The 20,165-nt window shown below is 38.5% G+C and overlaps 1 protein-coding gene across 2 annotated transcripts in view; it reads right to left on the reverse strand.

The window, feature by feature from the left end:
- The window catches only part of Ralgapa2 (Ral GTPase activating protein catalytic alpha subunit 2), a 269,644-nt gene that overhangs the window by 115,053 nt on the left and 134,426 nt on the right, over nt 1-20,165 (reverse strand). For both annotated transcript variants that reach the window (XM_029473906.1, XM_029473907.1), the window contains 3 exons: nt 5,409-5,537; nt 1,989-2,117; nt 1,129-1,187 (listed from right to left, as the gene is read on the reverse strand). In XM_029473906.1, the coding sequence (XP_029329766.1) occupies nt 1,129-1,187; nt 1,989-2,117; nt 5,409-5,537 (317 nt within the window). The remainder of the gene's footprint in view (nt 1-1,128; nt 1,188-1,988; nt 2,118-5,408; nt 5,538-20,165) is intronic.

Below are 20,165 nucleotides of genomic sequence, written 5' to 3' on the forward strand. Positions count from 1 at the left end.
CGAATATAGAGAGGTAAGCAAAGACAAAAACGTACTGTTTAAAAAGCCTAGTAACGGTGACAAATCTGACAAGACTAGTCATACAACCAGAGAATACACAAATATTTCACAGCAAAGATAAGATGGACACATTCTCAGACACTTTTGCTAGTGAGATCTACCAGCACACGGGGATACTAATTTACTGCTGCAAAAAATAATCTGCATGTGGAGGAGAAAGAGCCGTTACGTGTTTTATGACCTTCTGGTCTGACATCCAAACAGCATGAGGGCATGATGGGGATGGGAAATTACAGAAGCTGGGTGTAATGTAACTTTCTGAACCAGAATCTATGAATCAAGGTGGGTGTATCTCATACCCAAGTATAGTTCAGTGTTAACAAACTGGTAATGCACATAGCTTATGAAAATGGCAGACTAGGAAAACTGGACTAATCCATCTACTGAAGATAGGTAAAGTCCAAAAAAATGCAAAAATTAACAAAATTTAAAATCACAGGAGTGCACAAGACAGTAAAGAGTTATAGACCTCTGTCTTCCCACATGCCTAAGGGTCATGACCTGTGCAGCTGCCTTGAGACCCACTCACAGGAGGAAGTGGCCTGACAAGGCTGGGAGTTGAGTTTAAGACAGGGATGCTCTTAGTGTTGCTTCTCCTCAAGAGGAGAGGTAGGGACTTCTTACCACAGTTGGCCTAGAAAGTTGCCTATCTTGGTCACAGACTGTAGCAGTCTTAGATGCTTGGCAGAAGCACCCAAACCTTCCCACACATTGCCAAATGTTTCCTGAGACACAAATCCTCACCTCTGCAGTTCAGAATCCCTCCGGAAACATACAGCTTCCATGAACTACTGCTTTACCCCTCCCCTTACTGAGAGCATCAGTTATTTCTAATCTTGTGTTTTCTTATGTAAAGACAATGTATTCTATAATATTCTTCACCTTATCCTTTTCACATGTAATGATGACATTTTAAGCAGCTAAGCAGAGCAACTTTCTGACACAATGCTTTCTATACATTTCAGTGCGTGTGAGAGAAATGTAAAGGAATTTTTAAAACATTAACTGTTTATACACAAATGTGCATCTTAAAATTCTAACATAGTTTACCTCTTGTTCATCATTTACCTTGCACATTCATTTGGTTCCTCGGTAGCATTCTTCAGTAAAATATTTATGAGGTAATGCTAAAAACACAAAATTCAGTAAATGAAAATTTGATGTCATTGTTGGTTCCCGCATGTGCTGACCATGTCAGAGGCCCCTGGAGCTAGCAAAGGCCAGGGGGTTCGGGCAGCCCTTCCTTCAGGGAGAACTTGGCTCACCTCAGCAAGTGCCTCCCTGGTTAACCGAGCCAATCTGCAGCACAGCATTTCTAGGGATCCAGTGGAAATCAAGCAAAGCATCTGAGACTTCCAGATAGGAAAATCTCCATTTTATTTTGATTGGATTAGACACTGTACATTGAATTACAGATTATAATCAGGTATTATGGATTGATTGACTGATGCGGGGATTTTTTGTTTGCTTCAAAAGCCAGCTGAGGACCCCCCCAAAAAAAGTTTACTTTTATTCCCCAAGAAATAATTTGGAATTTCAGGTTATTAGTAGCATTTAATCAGGCCAGCAATTGGGATTGAATATTTAGCTTACTGGAATTATTTCTTGTAAATTCATTTGCTACACTAATGCAGCGTAACTAAGCTAACAGAATTATTGTAAATGATGATTCATTACATAATTATGATCCCTAGGAACGATAAACAGATCTAATAAAAAACCACCAGAGGAACAGAGCTATCAGGTCTAACTGCAATATGTTATGACTGTGATACATTCACAGTTCATACAACACACTTCTGAAAACAACTCCCAAAGCTTTCAAAAGATACAGCAAATGTCAGGGGAAAGTAGGTCAGTGCATAGGATGGAAGACACAGTGATGTAGCTCCAGCTGTAGATGCTAAACTCAAGACTCAGTTATGTACCTTGACGTCTTCAGCTCCCGTGACAACATCACTCACTTCTGGCACTGACTGCAGCAGAGGGATCTCCTGGTAGGTATTTGGGAAGCAGACAAGGGAACCAAGGAGAGTGAGAGCTTCTGAACGGGGTGCCTGCACACAAGGAGGGAAACACCAGGTTTCTTACATAGGCTGGAAGCTGGCAGAGCATGTTTTACTTTGTCCTGGTTTTGAGAGGGACTCTTTATCATTTTCCGTCTGGGTATAAAGTGCTAAACTATCTCTGGTTATTTTCCTTGTGGATGTTTAGGCAGAGAAGTTTGCCTAGATGAAAATGCAAACCTCCAGTGAACAGAAAGCATTTCTACATTTGACATAAACAAGTGCTATAAAAACTGTTCTACAGATTCATTCAGTTAGAAAGGCAAATGGCTGTCATGGCTGCTTTAAATAATTTTGGAGTTCATGAACTTGAAAGAGCAGGGCAATGAGAACAACCTAACATTATTTTTTCAAGTAAAAAGCAAGGACATTCATAAGGAGGGAAGTTGGAGGTTGTCATCCAAAGACGGGGGGTGGGGTGGGGGGTGGAGCAATATCAGTTAGGAATGGAGCCATGGCATCAGAGATAAAAGTCAGTATGCAATGGTTTGCTTAGTTTTTAAATATGAAGATTTGGAATGAGTACTGTGAGCTGCTAAAGTTGGCTAACATCAGGACTGGTGAGTACTTCCATGGTACACACCCAGTGGATACCACCAGTCTCAGTCTCATCTGACCTCAGAGGCATCTGACAAGGTTCACAGCCCCTTTGCAGTATAAGTACTATTACCATGTGGCCTCTGGGGTACTTTCTGAAGAGACCTAAGAGTCTCCCTTGATGGAACTGCCCATTTCCTTACAACCTAACATTAGGGTGTTGGCTGTAGTTCTTGCTCTCTTCACTCACAGAGCCATACCCAATCCAAGACTGAGCTAGACCTGGGGCTCTCTGCTGTGTGCTGCTATACAGTAATCCTCGGGCGTCGTGTTTGCACCAAGGCTTTTGTTCTGCTGCTGCTGGACTTTTGGACTGGTTCTAGCTTTGGCTGTTAACTTCTGCTGCTATGTAGAAGCTTCCACAGATTTCTTTGTTGCTTTGTTCCTGTGCACGCATTAATTTCTTTCTGGTTTCCTGAGCAAGCAGGATACTTAACATTCATAGTCAATGGTGATACCTGAAATCTAGTGGAGCAGGTGTGCTCTGACCAAGCACCTCTCTCACCAGGTGCACAGCTTTAAACCTCACATTTACACAGAAAAGTAAAGCAAAGAATCCCTCTCTTTTTATAAAACTGTTATATTCATATTCTCTCCATTTAAAATGCCATTTTGGAAAGCTGTTTTCTTTTCTTTAGAATTATGGAGGTATGATAGGTAAAATTATATATACTTAAGGAGGCACTTCACAACTTCTGGGTTGTAATCCCCACAGAAGTCACATATTAGGTATTCTGCATATCAAATATTTATATTATAATTCACAATGGAAGCGAAATTATAGTTATGAAGTAGGAACAATTTTATGGTTGGGAATCACCACAACATGAGAACTGTATTAAAGGGTTGTATCATGTGGAACTTTGAGAAGCACGGACTTAAGGGGGATAACATATATATGTATGTATAGTTAAAAGCATACATACTGTAAAATGAAAGCTATAATTAAGCTTAATTAACCCATCTATCATCTCAGATGGCTGTCCTTTTCCATGGAGAAACATTCTCTTGATAAATTTCGAATTTAGAGTACAATACTTTTAAGTACAATCATCATGTTGTACAGTAGAGGAGGTCTCAAAAACTTACCAAAATGTTCCACATTTTGATCAACATCACCCATTTACACCAGGCTCCTCTGTTTCTGTTCATTTGACTTTTAATATTTCACATGTCTCAGAGATGATGCAGGCTCATGTCTGGCTTATTTCCCAGGCAAAGTGGCTTCTGGAATCACTCATGTTGTCAAAGATGACAAGAGTTCTTTGTTTTTAAGGATGGCGAATATTCTATTGTATGTGTTACATTTGTTCATCCATATGTACATACACTTAAGCGTTACTCTAACTTATTAACTAGGAATGATGTTGCAGAGATCGTGAAGGCCTGTTTGCTCTTCAACATGCTGACTCGACTTCCTTTGGCCATACATCTAAGTAGACTCATCAGATCACTTAATGGTTTATCTAATTCTAATTTTAAAAGGTCATTCTATTTTCAACAATAGCTGTACCAATTTACATTCCCACAAAGATTTATACAAGGACTCCCTTTCCTCTGAATCTTCAACAATACTTATTTTCCTTAGTGATGACAGCAACTCTTAACAGTAGAAATTATTATCTTGTGTTTTAATCTGCATTTCTGATTAAAGATGTTGAGTATTTTTTATATTCCCATTGACTAACTTATGTCTAGAAGCTACTTTCAATAGCTCATGTATGCAAAAGACCCATGTCCACAGGGAGCACCACTATGTGTGGTGTAGCATAAAGGGCTGTAGCGTGCTCTACAGAAATCCTCCTAGCAAGTAATAAAATTCTAACCAAGTATGATTGTCTTGCCTACACCAAGTAATTTTTTCCAAGCCAACTTGAAGTCTTAACACTTAGCAAGAAGGTTCTTTAAAGATGATTTTCCCCAATTCAGAAATAATCAAGAGGGGGAAGTTGGCATCTTAAAGAAATTGGACATTTTTCTTACTCATTTTTTCCTTTTCTCATTCTTCCCTCTTGTTCTTGTCTCTCCCATTCTCTTGAAAATATTAAGGCATAAAAATTTGAACACAAATTATCAATTTTACAAGCATTAACCACCTCCAATGGAAAGTGAGAAATTAACCATGTATCAGACAAAGTTTAGAATCGTGACTACTCATACTAATTTCATGTAAATCCCTGGTAAATCAAAATCTCATCGTCTTTATATCTCAGTGGTAGTTTGACATATAAGACACACTAGATTTGATTCCAAATCTAGAACCACAAAATTCTATTTATTTCTATGAGATTCACAGAAACCAAAACTATTAATAAAACAACAACACATAATAACTTCAAACAAACCCTTCAGATTCTCTCTTTACTGCATTTATAACCATAATGTCATTTACTAGAGAATACTAATAAGTGTCTCTAAGGTAGGCCCTGCTTTCCTGTAAATGTGCTGACATATTAGTGGGGATATGATTTCTCACACTTTGGCCTTTTGATGAAACGCCTTTCCAGTACCAGTATGTCATCTGATCCTACAATTTCACAGATCAGCTGCCAGGGTATCTACTCTGAGAGCCCAGTTTCACATCGCACTAATGAGTCAACACCTGTTAAGAGTGGAGAAATCTGAGCCTTGTTAGCAATTGTGAAGTCTCCCAGGAGCTGGGATGCTGAACATTGTCATACTCACCGCCAACATGTCTGTACTGAGGACCCTGGCAGCAGCAGTGATAAAGTCCCCCACCAGCATTGAGAAGCCAGGCAAACCCAGGGAGAAAAAGCGGGGTGAGCAGTTTTTTATGATGGTGTTTAAGACATCCTGAAAATGAAAATAAGGAAACAGAACTGTAATGTCAAGAACAAAATTCCAAAGTGATTTCTTTGTACGTATGTATGACTATCACTAATAAGATAGCAGAACACTGTGTTAGGTTTTTGTGCGAAAGAGTACGGGGGATGCATAATTCCAATGGTTCTCATACATATCTTTTGGTAAAGGGAATGGAGACACCAAAAGCCACACTGTGACACCGAGGCTAGCTAAACATCTGTCCTGTATTCCACTCGACAATGGGCTCCTTGAACAGGTGTGCCAAGAGAGACATACAAATAAAACTTGCAAACACCTGTCAGTAAGATAAAAACTGGGCTCCTGCTTTAGCTTCAGTCCCAAGAGGTTAGAGCATACTGTTAGAAAAGCTTATAGGCAAAGGGATGGAAATGACCACTCCTGTGCATTTTAGGCATTAACAAATGGGAATGTGGGTAGTGTTAAGGTAATGGTGTAACATTCATGAGACACTAAGGTCAGGGAGTTGCCACAGATCTGATGTGCTCAGGAGGTGCAAACACAAAGCCAACAGCAGCCATTTGCCAGAGCGCGGCGTCAGGATGATCTCCCTGACAGCTCTGCATCCCGTGTCTATAATAGAATCCCGTGGAGGGCTGGCCGGCCCCCAAGCCGGAGTTCTTCATTCCTGCCTCTGGTGGATCAGATCCACCACAGGACAATGTTCACACCATTATGGCCAGGCCCCCCTCTAAAGCCATCTGTGTGAGTATGTGCATGTATAAATGGGATTAGTATGAAAACTACAATCTTCTTTTGCACAGACTCTGGCCAGGCACACAAATCGAAACCACATGCTGAAGTACTTTAGTTATGTGACTTGCTATAGTGCAGCTAATAGTGTCAATATATAAGTAAATAGCAAAATGTAAGAACCTTGGCTGTCAGTGTGGCTACTTGAACAAATCCTGACTTACTATTAAATTAGAGCAAAGCATAGCAACATATTAATTTCCGAAGTTATCTTAGGTCCTTCATAGTAAGTTTCACCTCATTTCACAATTTGTCTTCTTAAACACAACTTCCATGTGCTCACATAACATTTTCCCATGACATGTTTTCTTACAGAAGATATAATTAACATTAAATAATACCATTTACATGATTCAGAGGACCATGTAATACTTACTATATTAGTGTTCACTTATGAGAAGTAGTTTAGTTTAAAACTTGAAGTTTGGCATTTCAGTGAACATTTTCTTACACAAAAATAAATGGATATATATGATTTATAGATAAAAGATAAGAGGTAAATATGTGACAGATAGATGATAGATAGATAGATAGATGATAGATAGATAGATAGATAGATAAAAGGAAGGGATTGGAAAAAAACCCTAAACCAAGGTTTCTTCCCTGTTAATATTTAAGCCTGTTTTAATCACATCCTGCGATACACTTTAGGGTCTATATCAGCCAAGACAAACATTCTCTGGGCTGAGCAGATGGATGCTGCAGGTTAGAAAGTGTGTAGTAGACTCATGCTCCAGGAGTGGAACAAAAGATCTACCTTTTTCATAATTAAGCCTCTGATTAATGCCCTGGGCTCCTCACCACACACCTGTAATTACTCACAGAGGTATGCATTGTGCTGGGGCCTTGTCTCAGAATATCAGGCATCAAGCTTTCCAGCAGCAGATGGAAGCACATTTCTGTTGACATATGCTGCAATGAATGGATTCGTGCAAACCTGGCTAGCAAGGTACCAGAATGCCATGCATCTGAAGATTAATAATGCAAACAGCCATGATGTTAGCTTTGTTATGTTTGCCTTAATTCCATCTGGTGAGATGAGGAGCTAAAACCCTGAAGCCTACGGGCTTTAAAAACCTTTAAGCATTTAGCACACACTAAACTCAAATGAGCCATTTTCACCACTGGAATTTAGAAATTTTGGTTTAAAGATGGTTTTCTGGAATAGGTTTGTGGGGACTAGGAATTGAATAATAAGCTGAAACCATAGTTTATAAACTTGCTTCATTGGTGAATATGCAGAAAGACTTAGGGGGGTTAAAACCAGAAACTACACTCAGAAACTACAAAACTACAAAACTGTAGAAACTACAAAACTGTGACTGGTGCTAGAGATGGCAGAGACAAAGTACTTGAGATAAAGTCACAGGGCTCACCCAGTCCCTGGACCTGGGCCAGTGACTTCAACTGAACCTGCTTCTATGGGCAAAGAGATGTGAAGAAGAGGGACAATGACAGATGGCAAGCCTGCCCTACTTTACCACCCACGTAAGACAGAGCCTGGAGAGAAAGTGTGCCTTTGCAATAGTCACTAAGGACAGCACTGGGGTAGGGTTAATTCGGGGGTTAAAGAGGGGGCCGTATGACCAGTCAGCCAAATTACCACCACATGCTGGCTTACTTTGCTTATCTACACTGAAATGGAGCAGTTCAAAAGGTCTATCTTTGAGATAACACTTTAAAATTAGGAGTAGCCACATGGCACTCAGGAGAGCATCTGCCATCCATGTTCCCAACAGAGGACCAGGCACGATGAGCGCTACTCATCTCTACATTTGATCTCAGTCAAAAGGCCGAGAAGCGATTCCACTCATCTCTAACTCCTCCACCTCGAGGTAGTACAATCAATCTTTGAAAATTCAAAATAAAATTCTTCAGGGTCTGATAGTTTACATAGCCTATAGAGCTTTCCATATGAACAAGACAGAATGTCATTCAGCACGCACCCATCACACCAGGGCTAGTCCTCATGCCCTTTGTAGTAGCCTCAGTATAAAGCAAGCAGGATTTGTCTAGTACATTTTTTCAAAGTGACTCACATTTTTGAAATTTAAAATTACACTAGAAAAAGATTACCTTTTGTCAGAAACAGAAAATACTTCTTAAAAGCAATATAATATTAGCAAGCAAATGATGATGAATTTCTTGTAAAAACATCACTAGCTGCCAGAAGTCCTCACTTTGAAATAGGCACTCGTCTTTAAAATGGAGGTTTACAATGTTATGGAACCAACCACCATGGCTGTACCACCTCCACCTAGCCTGAGGAAGTTGTAAGGATGGGTTTTGATGAACAAAAAGGCTGTTATTCTTATCAAATGATTCCTTCCTTCTCTCAAGGCTGACTCTACTGTAACCACTGTTGGGAAATTTCCCTGTGTTCAAACCCTGTGAAGTACTCTAGAACTGGGGCCACAAGGCCTGGATTCAATACTGTGGGCCACACCCAAAGCAATGTGTTTCTCTCTTCCCTAAGATGAGATGACCCCCCCTCCTTAATGAGCAGTAGGCAGTGGGGTGCAGATGCAAATAGATGTTTTATGGAGGCTTTCAAAGCACAGAACTAAACAGTGCTAGCAGTGTTTTTTCAAAATGAAGACTTTTTGTTCCACAGAACAGTACTTCAAAGGTTCACTCAATATTATTTATTTAGTTAGGTTTTTGTTTTTTTGAAACAATGTTTCTCTGTGTAACAGCCCTGACTATCATGGAACCCATTTTATAGACCAGGCTGTCTCCAACTCACAGAAATCTTTCTACCTTGGCCTCTCAAGTGCTGGGATTAAAGGGGGAGGCACTACCATGCCTGGCCCCCTAATAATTTATTGAATGAATGCTTTAATAATCTACTGAGGGTAGGTATTTTTTAAAATTTCAGAGATAACATAGAGAAGTTACTTTGATCATACATTTACCCCAGAAATTAAAAAGTTCTAGCAATCAGTACCCTAAGACAACCCCTTTAACAAGCAATTAGAGATTGCGTATATAACTTGGGGGTAAAATGGAAGCAAATTCAGGAACACAACCTGTAAGTTTTCTAAGCTTTAGCCTTTTGAGGAATTGTAGAACTCAAACAAGTGAGTCTGGTAGTAAGATCTGATTTTCTTTTTTTTTTTTCTGTACCTTTTAAACAGACTAAACAAGTAGTTAAAGTAAACAACAGGCTTTGCGGTAAATGGAGTCTGGAACAGGAATCAGGTTTATTCTTTAAGTTGACTAGGATGGAACAGACAAACCACGTTTTTTGCTGGAGAGAAACCACCCTGTGACCTGCTGCCACACGGTGAACAGGACACACTGCCCCTTCCTGTTTTAGTGAACGGTCTGTATGCAAGCTGCAGGCTGAGTGCGAAAGGCAGACTGTGAGATGCTAACTGTGCCTTTGCAGCTTATCAGCAGGTTCAGGCTTATGAGAAAGCGACTGATGAGAACATCTGTCTCTTATCACTCATCTTGCAAAAATCAGGTAATTCAAATAGAGGCGCGCTGCTTCCTCTCCTCCAAAGCACAGCTCTATAAACACAAACTACATCCAGCCCCTCAAATGAATCACTTTAATTGAATGCTATGTACACAGTAACTGGAAAAACTATAAGTGATAAGGAAAACATATGGTGACGGCGGCACAAACTGGCTTACTCATTCTGCACAGGGCTGCTTGTTTAGTTCTCTTATAATTGACCTTTAGAACGATAAATGTGTAAAATAATTTTGTTTATTACAGCTCTAAACCTTCCAACAATTACACAAAATGAAAATTTAAAAGGAAGGATTCCTTCTGGAAGCATTTCCATTGTTTACATAATTGCACAGCTATAATTTAGTGCTTGTGTTGTTATGGAAAGCAAAAAAAAAAAAAAAAAAAAGACCATTACTTGCCATTTCAATTCAAAATATTGCACAGTAGTGTCAGAAATGGGGGCAAATGTTCACTTTATCCTCGTTTAAAATGGATGAACCCTGCACATCTAACATCTCAACACAGCGCTCTCCGAAACCCCACTGAGCAGAAGCCTTGGCCTTCTTGCGCTGGTGAGGCCACCGCTGTGCCCTCTCACAATCACGTGTATATTTTTCACTTACTATTTGCTCATGACCCAGCAGATGATGGCTGTAACACAATAGCCGACCATCTGTCTCCCGGCCTTTCCTTGGAGGACTTGCGCCTGCTTCTCCAGAGCAAACAGATCGGTTATCCCACCTAAAGTCACTTAGTCCCTCTGTGAGGCTGAGAAGTCATCAAGAAATAAAATATGTGAGTGCAAAATCGTTTAACTCCTCATTTGACTTTTCCTTTTACGAAATATTCTGTAGTGAAATGATTTCACTGTACCTACTTATCTAGCATAGACCACAGGAACCTTTTATTTGGTAACATTTCTGTATCCTGATAATTTGGTTAATTAAAAAGACAAAATTCATCCCACCACTGTAAAGTATAAAAATATATCTGATTGAACAGGAATAGTTTTACATTATGTGTGGCTATAATTTAAATTAACCACAACCACAACCTTTTAGTACCTGTAGGACACATTTGTAAGTATCAGCCTGATACAGTTATCCTAACAGATCAGAAGCCTTCAAATTCCAGGCCTGGCCCTCTTTTCTCTGCGAGTGGCTCTCTGCTGCTCCTGCTCTGTGTACAAGAACATCCTTTTACAGACAGACCATAAGCTGCTACCTGACCTCTGGTGACAAAAGTAAAATCTTGGTCGTTATGCACATCCTCCTGCCCCCACCTCTCTACCCCGACACCACCAAGGCATAGTTGAACATGGCACCAATATGAAACTGCAAATTGCTCTCAGGATCTGAGTCAAATGACGTGTGGTATATGCTACAGGTTCTCTGTGTAAATGGCCAAGCAAGATGTAATTTATTTGGAGAAGAGCAGCAGGTTTTCAAAAATATGACTTCTGTGGGTGTGACTAGGTTACTCAAAGCCCAGAGAAATGGGGTATTAATCGAGTAATTGGGCTTAGTGGCTGAGACTCAAAGACTCCTTTAGCTCTGTACCCTGAGGACCACTGTGACATAGAGTTTCCAGGACAGTGGCATGCACAAGCAGAAGGGACGTGGAGTGTGTTAAAGACACTTCTTATGGCATAGAACTCTGCCAGTCGCACAGTAATGTGTGGATGAGGGCAAAGGTAGCCTGCAAGCCCATAGGAAGCAACTGGAAACTTGTTTATGTTTGCATAACAGGCTCGCTCCTCATCTGCCAAGGAAAGCTCCACTGGCTTTTGAAAAGCTGGTAGGTCTGAAACACTATATATGACTGTTTTATAGTAGAGTAGGAAAGTCAGCAGCCCTGTCCAACTGCATCTTATTTTTGCTATGTGTAACAACTTTATTAAAGGCTTCATATGTAATAAAATAATGTGTACAAAATAGCTTTAAGTGTCGTCCCAGAATTAAGCAAACATCACCACTATCTAACTTGAGAACATTTTCATCACTCCCAAATGAAACTCAATGTCCATTAGCAGCCACTCCCTGCTTTCCGTCCATCCATTTACCTGGCAACCACTAATCTGCCGTCTGTCTCTGGATTTGCTAGCACTGAACATTTCAGAATATGGAATATTATAGTGTGTGGCATTTATATCTGGCTTCTGTCACTTAATATGTTTTCAAGGTTTATCCTGTTTTCAATTTTGTTTTTGTTTGAGATAATGTTCATGTAGTCCTCCAGGTTGTATGTAGTTGAGGCTGGCCTTAAAATCCTGATACGCCTCTGTCTCTATCTCAGAATTGCTGGGATTATAAGCATGATTTAACATGTCTGGCATTTAACTATTTTTAAAAATAATATTCTATTGTGTCGATAGTCTTCCTTTTATCTTTTATTTTTGAGACAGGTTTCATGTAGCCAAAGGTCCAGTAATCCTCCTGCCTCAGCCTTTTGAGGGCAAGGCTGTCAAGTGTGAGCCCCACACCTGCTGTGTTTATTACTGTACTAGCTGGTTGGGCATGTGTGCTATTTCTACCTTGGTGCAACAGTGGCACTCTACAGATGTGTGAATCTCTGTGGCCTGTTCCTTCACAGTGGAACTGCCGCTTCTGAGAACTGTGTTTTGAGGGACTGCTTCCCACAAGCAGTTTCTCCACTTTATTATTCTCACCAGGAAAGTTCAAGGATTCCAATTTCTCCAAATCTGGTCATAATTATTTTCCCTTTTAACAAAATTACCTTAACAGCCACCTTAGTGAGTGTGAAGAGGTACCTTGTGGTTTTGATTTGCATTTCTCCATGACTGATTATGTTCAACATCATTTCCTGTGCTTGTGAGCCATTTTGATGTCTTTGGAGATATTTTAGTCTATTAAGCTCTTCATCCTTTTTATATTTGGACCATGGGTTTGCTGTTTGCTATTGAACTGTGATGCTTTTTCCAATATTCTGGCCAGAAGACCTTGATTGGGCATGTGATTTGGAAATATTTTCTACCATTTTGTGAGTCATCTTTTCACTTGCTTGAATGTCCTTTGATGTGTGGTAGATTTTAACTCTGGGAAAGCATGACTTCTATTCTCCCCTTTTCTTTTGACCCTTGTCATTCCCAAGGCTTTAACATCAATTCCAAGATAGTCACATTTCCAGCTTTACTTTCCTCTAAAAATATTACAGCTTTAGCTCTGACATATCATTTAGACTACTGATTCATTATGAGTCAAATTTTGCATATAGTATGAGGTTGAGATGGAGGCTAATTTCATTGTGTGTGTGCGTGTGTGTGTATGTGTGTGTCTGTACTTGTATGTGCAGTGTATCAAATATGTGTACATGGGTATGTGTATCTATGTACATTCATAGAGACTAGAGGAGACATTAGGTGGCCTGCTCTATCACTCTGTCTTACTGCCTAGAGACAGGGTCTGTCACACTGGCCACAAGCAAGTCCCAATGGTTCTCCACTGCCCAGATGTATACAAGGGTGCTGGAATCTGAACTCAGGTCCTCAAGTTTGCACAACAAGTGCTCTTACCCAGTGAACCAACCTTTTACTCAATACCTGCTTTTATTGTTTTCTAAGATGTCCAGTTGTCCCAGCACCGTAAGAAAAATTATATCTTCCCCACTGGGTTAATTCTGTACCTACACCAAAAATTAGTCACTCATAGACACGTTTCCTTCCATATTCTCAATGGATATTTTAGTATCCATTACTATTTTAGTAAGTTGTAAAACCAGAAACTAAGATTTCATATTGTTCTTAAAATATTATTTTGCCTATTCAGAACTCTCTATAATTCCATATGAATTTTAGGATCAGCTTTTATACTTCTGCAAAAGTGATCACTGAGATAATAAGGTTTGTATAATCTGTAGATCAGCTTTGAGAGTACTGTCTTCAGAGCTAAGAATATGGGATATTTTCCATTTGTTTATATGGGTTTTAGTATTCAATAGTAACATGCGTATTTTGTGATGTTCATATATTATACTTGCTTGGATAAGATTATCTCCATGAATTTTCAACTTCTGAACTACCATAAAAGGAATTATCATTTAAATTTTCCATTGCTGATATTTAGAAATACAATATGGTATGTTCTTATATATTAACCTTGTATTGTATAAACTTACAAAATTAACTTATTAGCTCTAATAACTTATATATATTCCAGTGTGTGTATATATACATATGTGTATATATGTATATACACACACATATGTAGGTATGTATATTCCAATATTGGAATATATACAAGTTATTAGAACTAATAAGCTTATATATATACATATATATATATACACACACACACACATATATGAATATGAGTTTTCTAAGTACAGACATAAATACAGAGTTGTTCTTTTTTTACAGACCATAGTTTTTTATTTTATTTTCCTATTTATCTATCCTAAACAATTACAAGACTCTGGGTATGTGGGGGGCAGTTAATTTTGGTTAAAACCTTGATTAGATTAAGAGGCAACAGACCTTTAACCAAGCACACCTTCAGGCCTGTGAGTGAGGCATTTCCAGGGAGAGAAGCTTGTTTCTACAACTGAAGGCTGGGAAAGATAAAGTGAGCCGAGAGACAGTATGTTTTCCTGTTTCCCATTACACCACAGATCACCATGCTGTTCCTCTCACCATGCCTCCCTAATCACCAGGGACTATATTTCTCTGAACTATGAGCCAAAATAAATTCTTCCTCTTTTACATATTTGTTCTCAGTGACGAGAAAAGTAACTAATAGGACACTTGGGAACAGAGGTGGGGAAAACCAACATCCTTGATTTATTCTTTATCATTACGGGCATATAGTTGTTTAAAATGGTAATGTTATTTCTTTGGAGGGAAGACAGCCAGAGACTCTGATGTGGCATCTAAACCCAGACAAACTTGTATTCAAAATAGTCTTGAAGAGTGACAAATCAGTGCTTTTCACAAGAATATATACAGTACTGTGATATCAGCACCACTGAGAAAGAGTTTACTTTCTACCACTAGACTCAATTAATTTCCTTAGCCCTAGTTCTCAGTCACATGAACCAAACATAAGAGTCCTTAATCCTGACTGATGCAACTCCATGATACTGCTCAGGAATCGTGAGGATAATGCTGTCCTTCTGGAAATCCAAGACACATGCCTTAACATCAGGATAGAAATTACTTCTGCATAAACTAGTGGTAAAGGATATTTCAAGCAAATGGAAGCAAGTGGGTATAATTTCTAATATTTGACAAAATAACTTCAAAGCAATACTAATCAAAAGAGTTAGGGTAGGACATTACACACTCATCAAAAAAAGATCTACCAAGAAGACTTTGCAATTCTTAACATCTATGCACCCAACACAAGGTCACTCAAATTCATAAAAGAAACATTACTTCCAGGACAGCCAGGGCTATACAGAGAAACCCTGTCTCGAAAAGCAAGCAAGCAAGCAAACAAACAAACAAACAAAAAACCCAAAAACAAATAAAAGAAACATTACTATAGCTCAAATCATATATTGACCCTCAAACACTGACTGGGAGAAACTGCAATACCTCACTCTCAACAACAGATAGGTCACTGACGCAAAACCTAAACAAGAAAATACTGGATCTAACTTATATTATAAGCCAAATATACCTAATAGACACAGAACATTTCACCCAAGCACACAAAAAATATCCCTTCTTCTCTGTACCTCAAAGAACTTTCTCCAAAATTGACCACATACTTGAACACAAAGTAAGTCTCAGCAGGTAAAAGAAAATTTGAAATAACACTATGCATCCTACCTAACTACCACAAATTAAAGCTGAATATCAACAAGAACAGAAATAACAGAAAACTTGCAAACTCATGGAAACTAAACAACTCACTATTGGATGAAGAATGGGTCAAGAAGAAATCAATGACTTTCTAGAACTTAATGAAAATACATGTACTACATACACAACATAGCCAAACTATGGGACACAAAGACAGTGGTTTGAAGAGGCAAGTTCAGAGCAGTAAGTGACAATATAAAAAAACAAAACAAAACAAAAAGCTGGAGAGATCTCACACTAGTAACTTAACAACACACTCAAAAGCTCTAGAACAAAAATAATAAACCACACCCACAAGGAATAAATAGCAAGAAATAAACAAACTCAGGGCTGAAATCAATAAAATAGGAACAGCAACAAAACTATACAAAAAAATGGAACAAAGGATTGTTTCTTTAAGAAAATGGACAATATTTATGAGTGAAAAAAAAAAAAAGAAAATGGACAATATAGACAAACTCTTATCCAAATTAACTAAGAGATGGAGAGAGATGATCCAAATTAAGAAAATTAGAGATGAAGTGGGTAACTTAACAGACACTGAGGAAATCCAGAAAAACCATAAAAATATACTTTAAAAACCCATACTCCACCAAATTTGAATATCTTAAAAAATGGATAATTTTCTGGATGCATACCAAATACCAAAGTTATATCAATATCACATAAACAATTTAGACAGAACTATAACCCCTAGTGACATAGTAATGGAAAGTCTACCAATTGAAAAGGAGCCCAGGGTCAAATGGTTTTAGCTCACAATTCTACCAGACTTGCAAATAAAAGTCAATGCCTAATATTCCTCAAATTATTCCACAAAAGAGAATGAGAAGGAACAATGCCCAATTTGTTCTGAGGCCACTGTTATTCTGATACTCAAACTATAAAAATTACCTAACAAAGAATATTGTAAGCCAACTTTCCTTATAAATACAGATGTAAAAGTTCTCAATAAAATATTTGCAAACAGAATCTAAGAACACATCACAAAGATTATCCACCCATCAATGAGTTCCATCCCAGAGATGTAGGGATGGTTCAATAGATATGTAAGTAGATAAATGTGATTCACCATACAAACCAACTGAAAGAACAAACAAACAACAACAACAACCATATGATCATCTCATCAGAAGCAGCCTTTGTCAAAAGTCCTAGAGAGATCGAAGATACACGGGACATACCTCAACATAATAAATGCAGTTTACAGAAAGCCCATGGCAATATGAACTTAAATTGAGAAACACTCAAAGCAATTCCACTAAAATCATGAATAATACAAGGTGTCTATTCTCTCCATACCTACTCACTATAGTACCTGAAGTCTTAGCTAGAGCAATGAAACCACTGAAGGAGATCAAAGGGATACAAATTGGAAAGGAAAAAGTCAAAGTATCTTTATTTGCATGATGGTATATATGTGACCATAAAAATTTCACTGGGGAACTCCTACAGCTGATAAACACTTCTAGCAAAGTAGCTGAAACAAAAATTAATTTGTAAACATCAGTACCTTTCCTATATACACAGGACAAATAAAATGGGAAAGCAACTGGGAAAACACTTTTCACAAGAGTCTCAAATAATATAAAATATCTTGGAGTAACTCTAACCAAGCAAGTAAAAGATTTGTATGATAAAAACCTTGCAACAGTGAAGAAAGAAACTGAAGAAGATATTAGAATATGAAAAGATCTCCCATGTTTATGAATCAGTAGACTAATATAGTATTGGCCATACTACCAAAAAACAATCTAAAGATCCAATACAATCCCATGAAAACTCTGACATAATTCTTCAAAGGTTTTTGAAAAGATAATCTTCAGCTTCATATGGAAAAAACAAAAATGCAGGATAGCTAAAACAATCTTGACTAATTTAAAAAAAAAAAAAGAAACCTACTAGAGGAATCACTATTCCTTAGCTTAAATTGTACTACAGAGCGGTAGTCATAAAAACAACATGGTACTGGCACAAAACCAGACATGTTGATTAACAGAATTGAACTAAAGATGCAGACATAAACCCACAGACACATGAATAACTGATTTGTGATAAAGAAGCAAAAAATACACACTGGACAAAAACCAGCATCTTAGATTCAAACTTATCACCTTGCACAAAACCCAAGTCCAGATGCATCAAAGACCTAACATAAAACCAGATACACTGAAACTGATAGAAGAGAAAGGGAGAAATAGTCTTGAACTCATTGGAACAAAAACTTCCTGAACAGAACACTGTTAGCACAGGCACTAAGACCAACAATTAATAAATGGTACCTCATGACACTGTGTGGCAAAGGATACCATTATTTGAACAAAGTGGCAGCCTATAGGATGGGAAAAGATTTTTTGCCAACTATACATTCAGTATAGGGCTAATATCATATATATAATATTCAATATATATCTCAAAAATTAGTTATCAAGAAAACAATCCAATTTAAAATGGGGGTCCTTATGTAACAGAGTGGGTGGGAACTCAAATGGCTGGGAAACACATAAAGAACTGTTCAGCTTCCTTAGCTACAAGGGAAATGCAAATCAAAACTACTTTGTGATTCTATCTTGCACATGTCAGAATGGCTAAAATCAATAAAACTCATGCTGGCAAGGATGTAGAATAAGGAGAACTCTCATGCACTGTCAATGGGAGTGCAAATTTGTACAGCCATTATGGAAACCAGTGTAGCATTCCATAGGAAGATGGAAATCAATCAATCTACTCAAGATCTAGCTAGCTATACCACTCGGGTATATAACATATACCTAAAGGATGCTTCATCTTATCATAGAGACACTTGCTCGATCATGTTAATTATGCTCTATTTATAGTAGCCAGAAATTAAAAACAACCTAGATGTCCCTTAACAGATAAATGAATAAAGAAAATGTGGTGCATTTACACAATGGAACATTACTAAGATGTTAAAAATGTGACATTTGAAGGTATTTTACCTGAGTGAGCTAACCCAGACCCAGAAAGACAAACACAATATACATTTGATTTTATGTGGATATTGTTAACTCAATGATACATGTATGTCAATGATAACTAGACTACAAACATAGAACCACAGAGGTTAGAAATAAAGTAAGCAATTATGAGAGACAGAATGATTGATCTAGGAAAGGGAAATAGAATAGGTTGTTATGGATAGATAGGGGAGGGGGGAACCTGGAATGAAAGGATCAACTGGAGAAAGGAGGGGAGAGGGGGATGAGGAAGGGAATACAGGGAGAGATAGCTAAATTCAAAGGCCATTTGAGGAGTGGTATGGAAACCTGTATCAGTAGGAGTTTCCTAAAATATATACATATATGAGATGATCTAAACGAAATTGCCAAATAATGCAGGAGACATAGCCCGAGTGAGCTCTCTCTTGTCACAAACTGAAACTTCTAGTGCTGGGATTGAGTTACATCTAATTGAGTTGTTGGCCAAAGAGATCCCATGGGGTTGCTCTTCACAAACTGATGACAAGGCCCCATTGTTGAAGATAAAACATACATAACTCATTGAACATGTAGAAGTAGAGCAGGTAGCTATCTACATAGAGCTTTTACCTCTAGCTCTATGGCAGAGGAAGGTACTCTGCAGGCTACCAAAGGAGAAACAAAACAACAAATCCAGAGACCCACAGCCAGACATGCAGCATGTGAGAGACCTTGGAACACTCAGCCCTAAATAGCTGTCTCCATCAAATGCCTCCTCTCAGGGCTCAGGGAATGCTGCAGAAGAGACAGCAGCAAAAGCGTAAAACTCAGTTTTCTCCAATGCAGATTCACAGAGGAAACAAATTGCTCCTAAGGACAGGTTGCACACCTAGCATTAGGTGGCCAAGAGAAAAAGAAATCAATGGCATCACAGGATGTTCATCTTCTCATATTATCTCAGGGCTTTTCCTTGTTTATTATTGTTCTTATTTTTAATACATATGTGTGCATACATTCATACATACATACATACCTTTCTTTTGACTCTATAGGCCCTTGTGTATATATTATAGTTTCTAGTTGATGTTTTTATGGGATTCCTGAAGGTGAGAATGAGGGTCTCTACTTCTCTGTCTGTTTCTTGTGCCTTTTCTTGGCTTTTTTCCTTTTGTCTGTCTGTTTTGTCCCACCCCAATGTGTTGGGTTTTGGTTTATTTTTATTGTATCATATTTTATAATTATCCCTTGCAAGTATGTCTGTTTTCTAATAACTGAAAGGAGGGATCAGGATGGGAGAGGAGGTGGGAGAAACTGGGAGGAGTGAAGGGAGGGGAACCCATCATCAGGATCTATTATGTGGGGGGGGGGAGGGGGAGAAAGCTATTTTTTTTGCTTGAATATCCATTTTTTTCATTTTTTATTAGGTATTTTCCTCATTTACATTTCCAATGCTATCCAAAAAGTCCCCAATATACTCCCCGCCCACTCCCCTACCCACCCACTCCCACTTTTTGGCCCTGGCGTTCGCCTGTACTGGGGCATATAAAGTTTGCAAGTCCAATGGGCCTCTCTTTCCAGTGATGGCCGACTAGGCCATCTTTTGATACATATGCAGCTAGAGT

Source organism: Mus caroli, chromosome 2 (assembly GCF_900094665.2).
Source record: "Mus caroli chromosome 2, CAROLI_EIJ_v1.1, whole genome shotgun sequence".
NCBI lineage: Eukaryota > Metazoa > Chordata > Mammalia > Rodentia > Muridae > Mus > Mus caroli.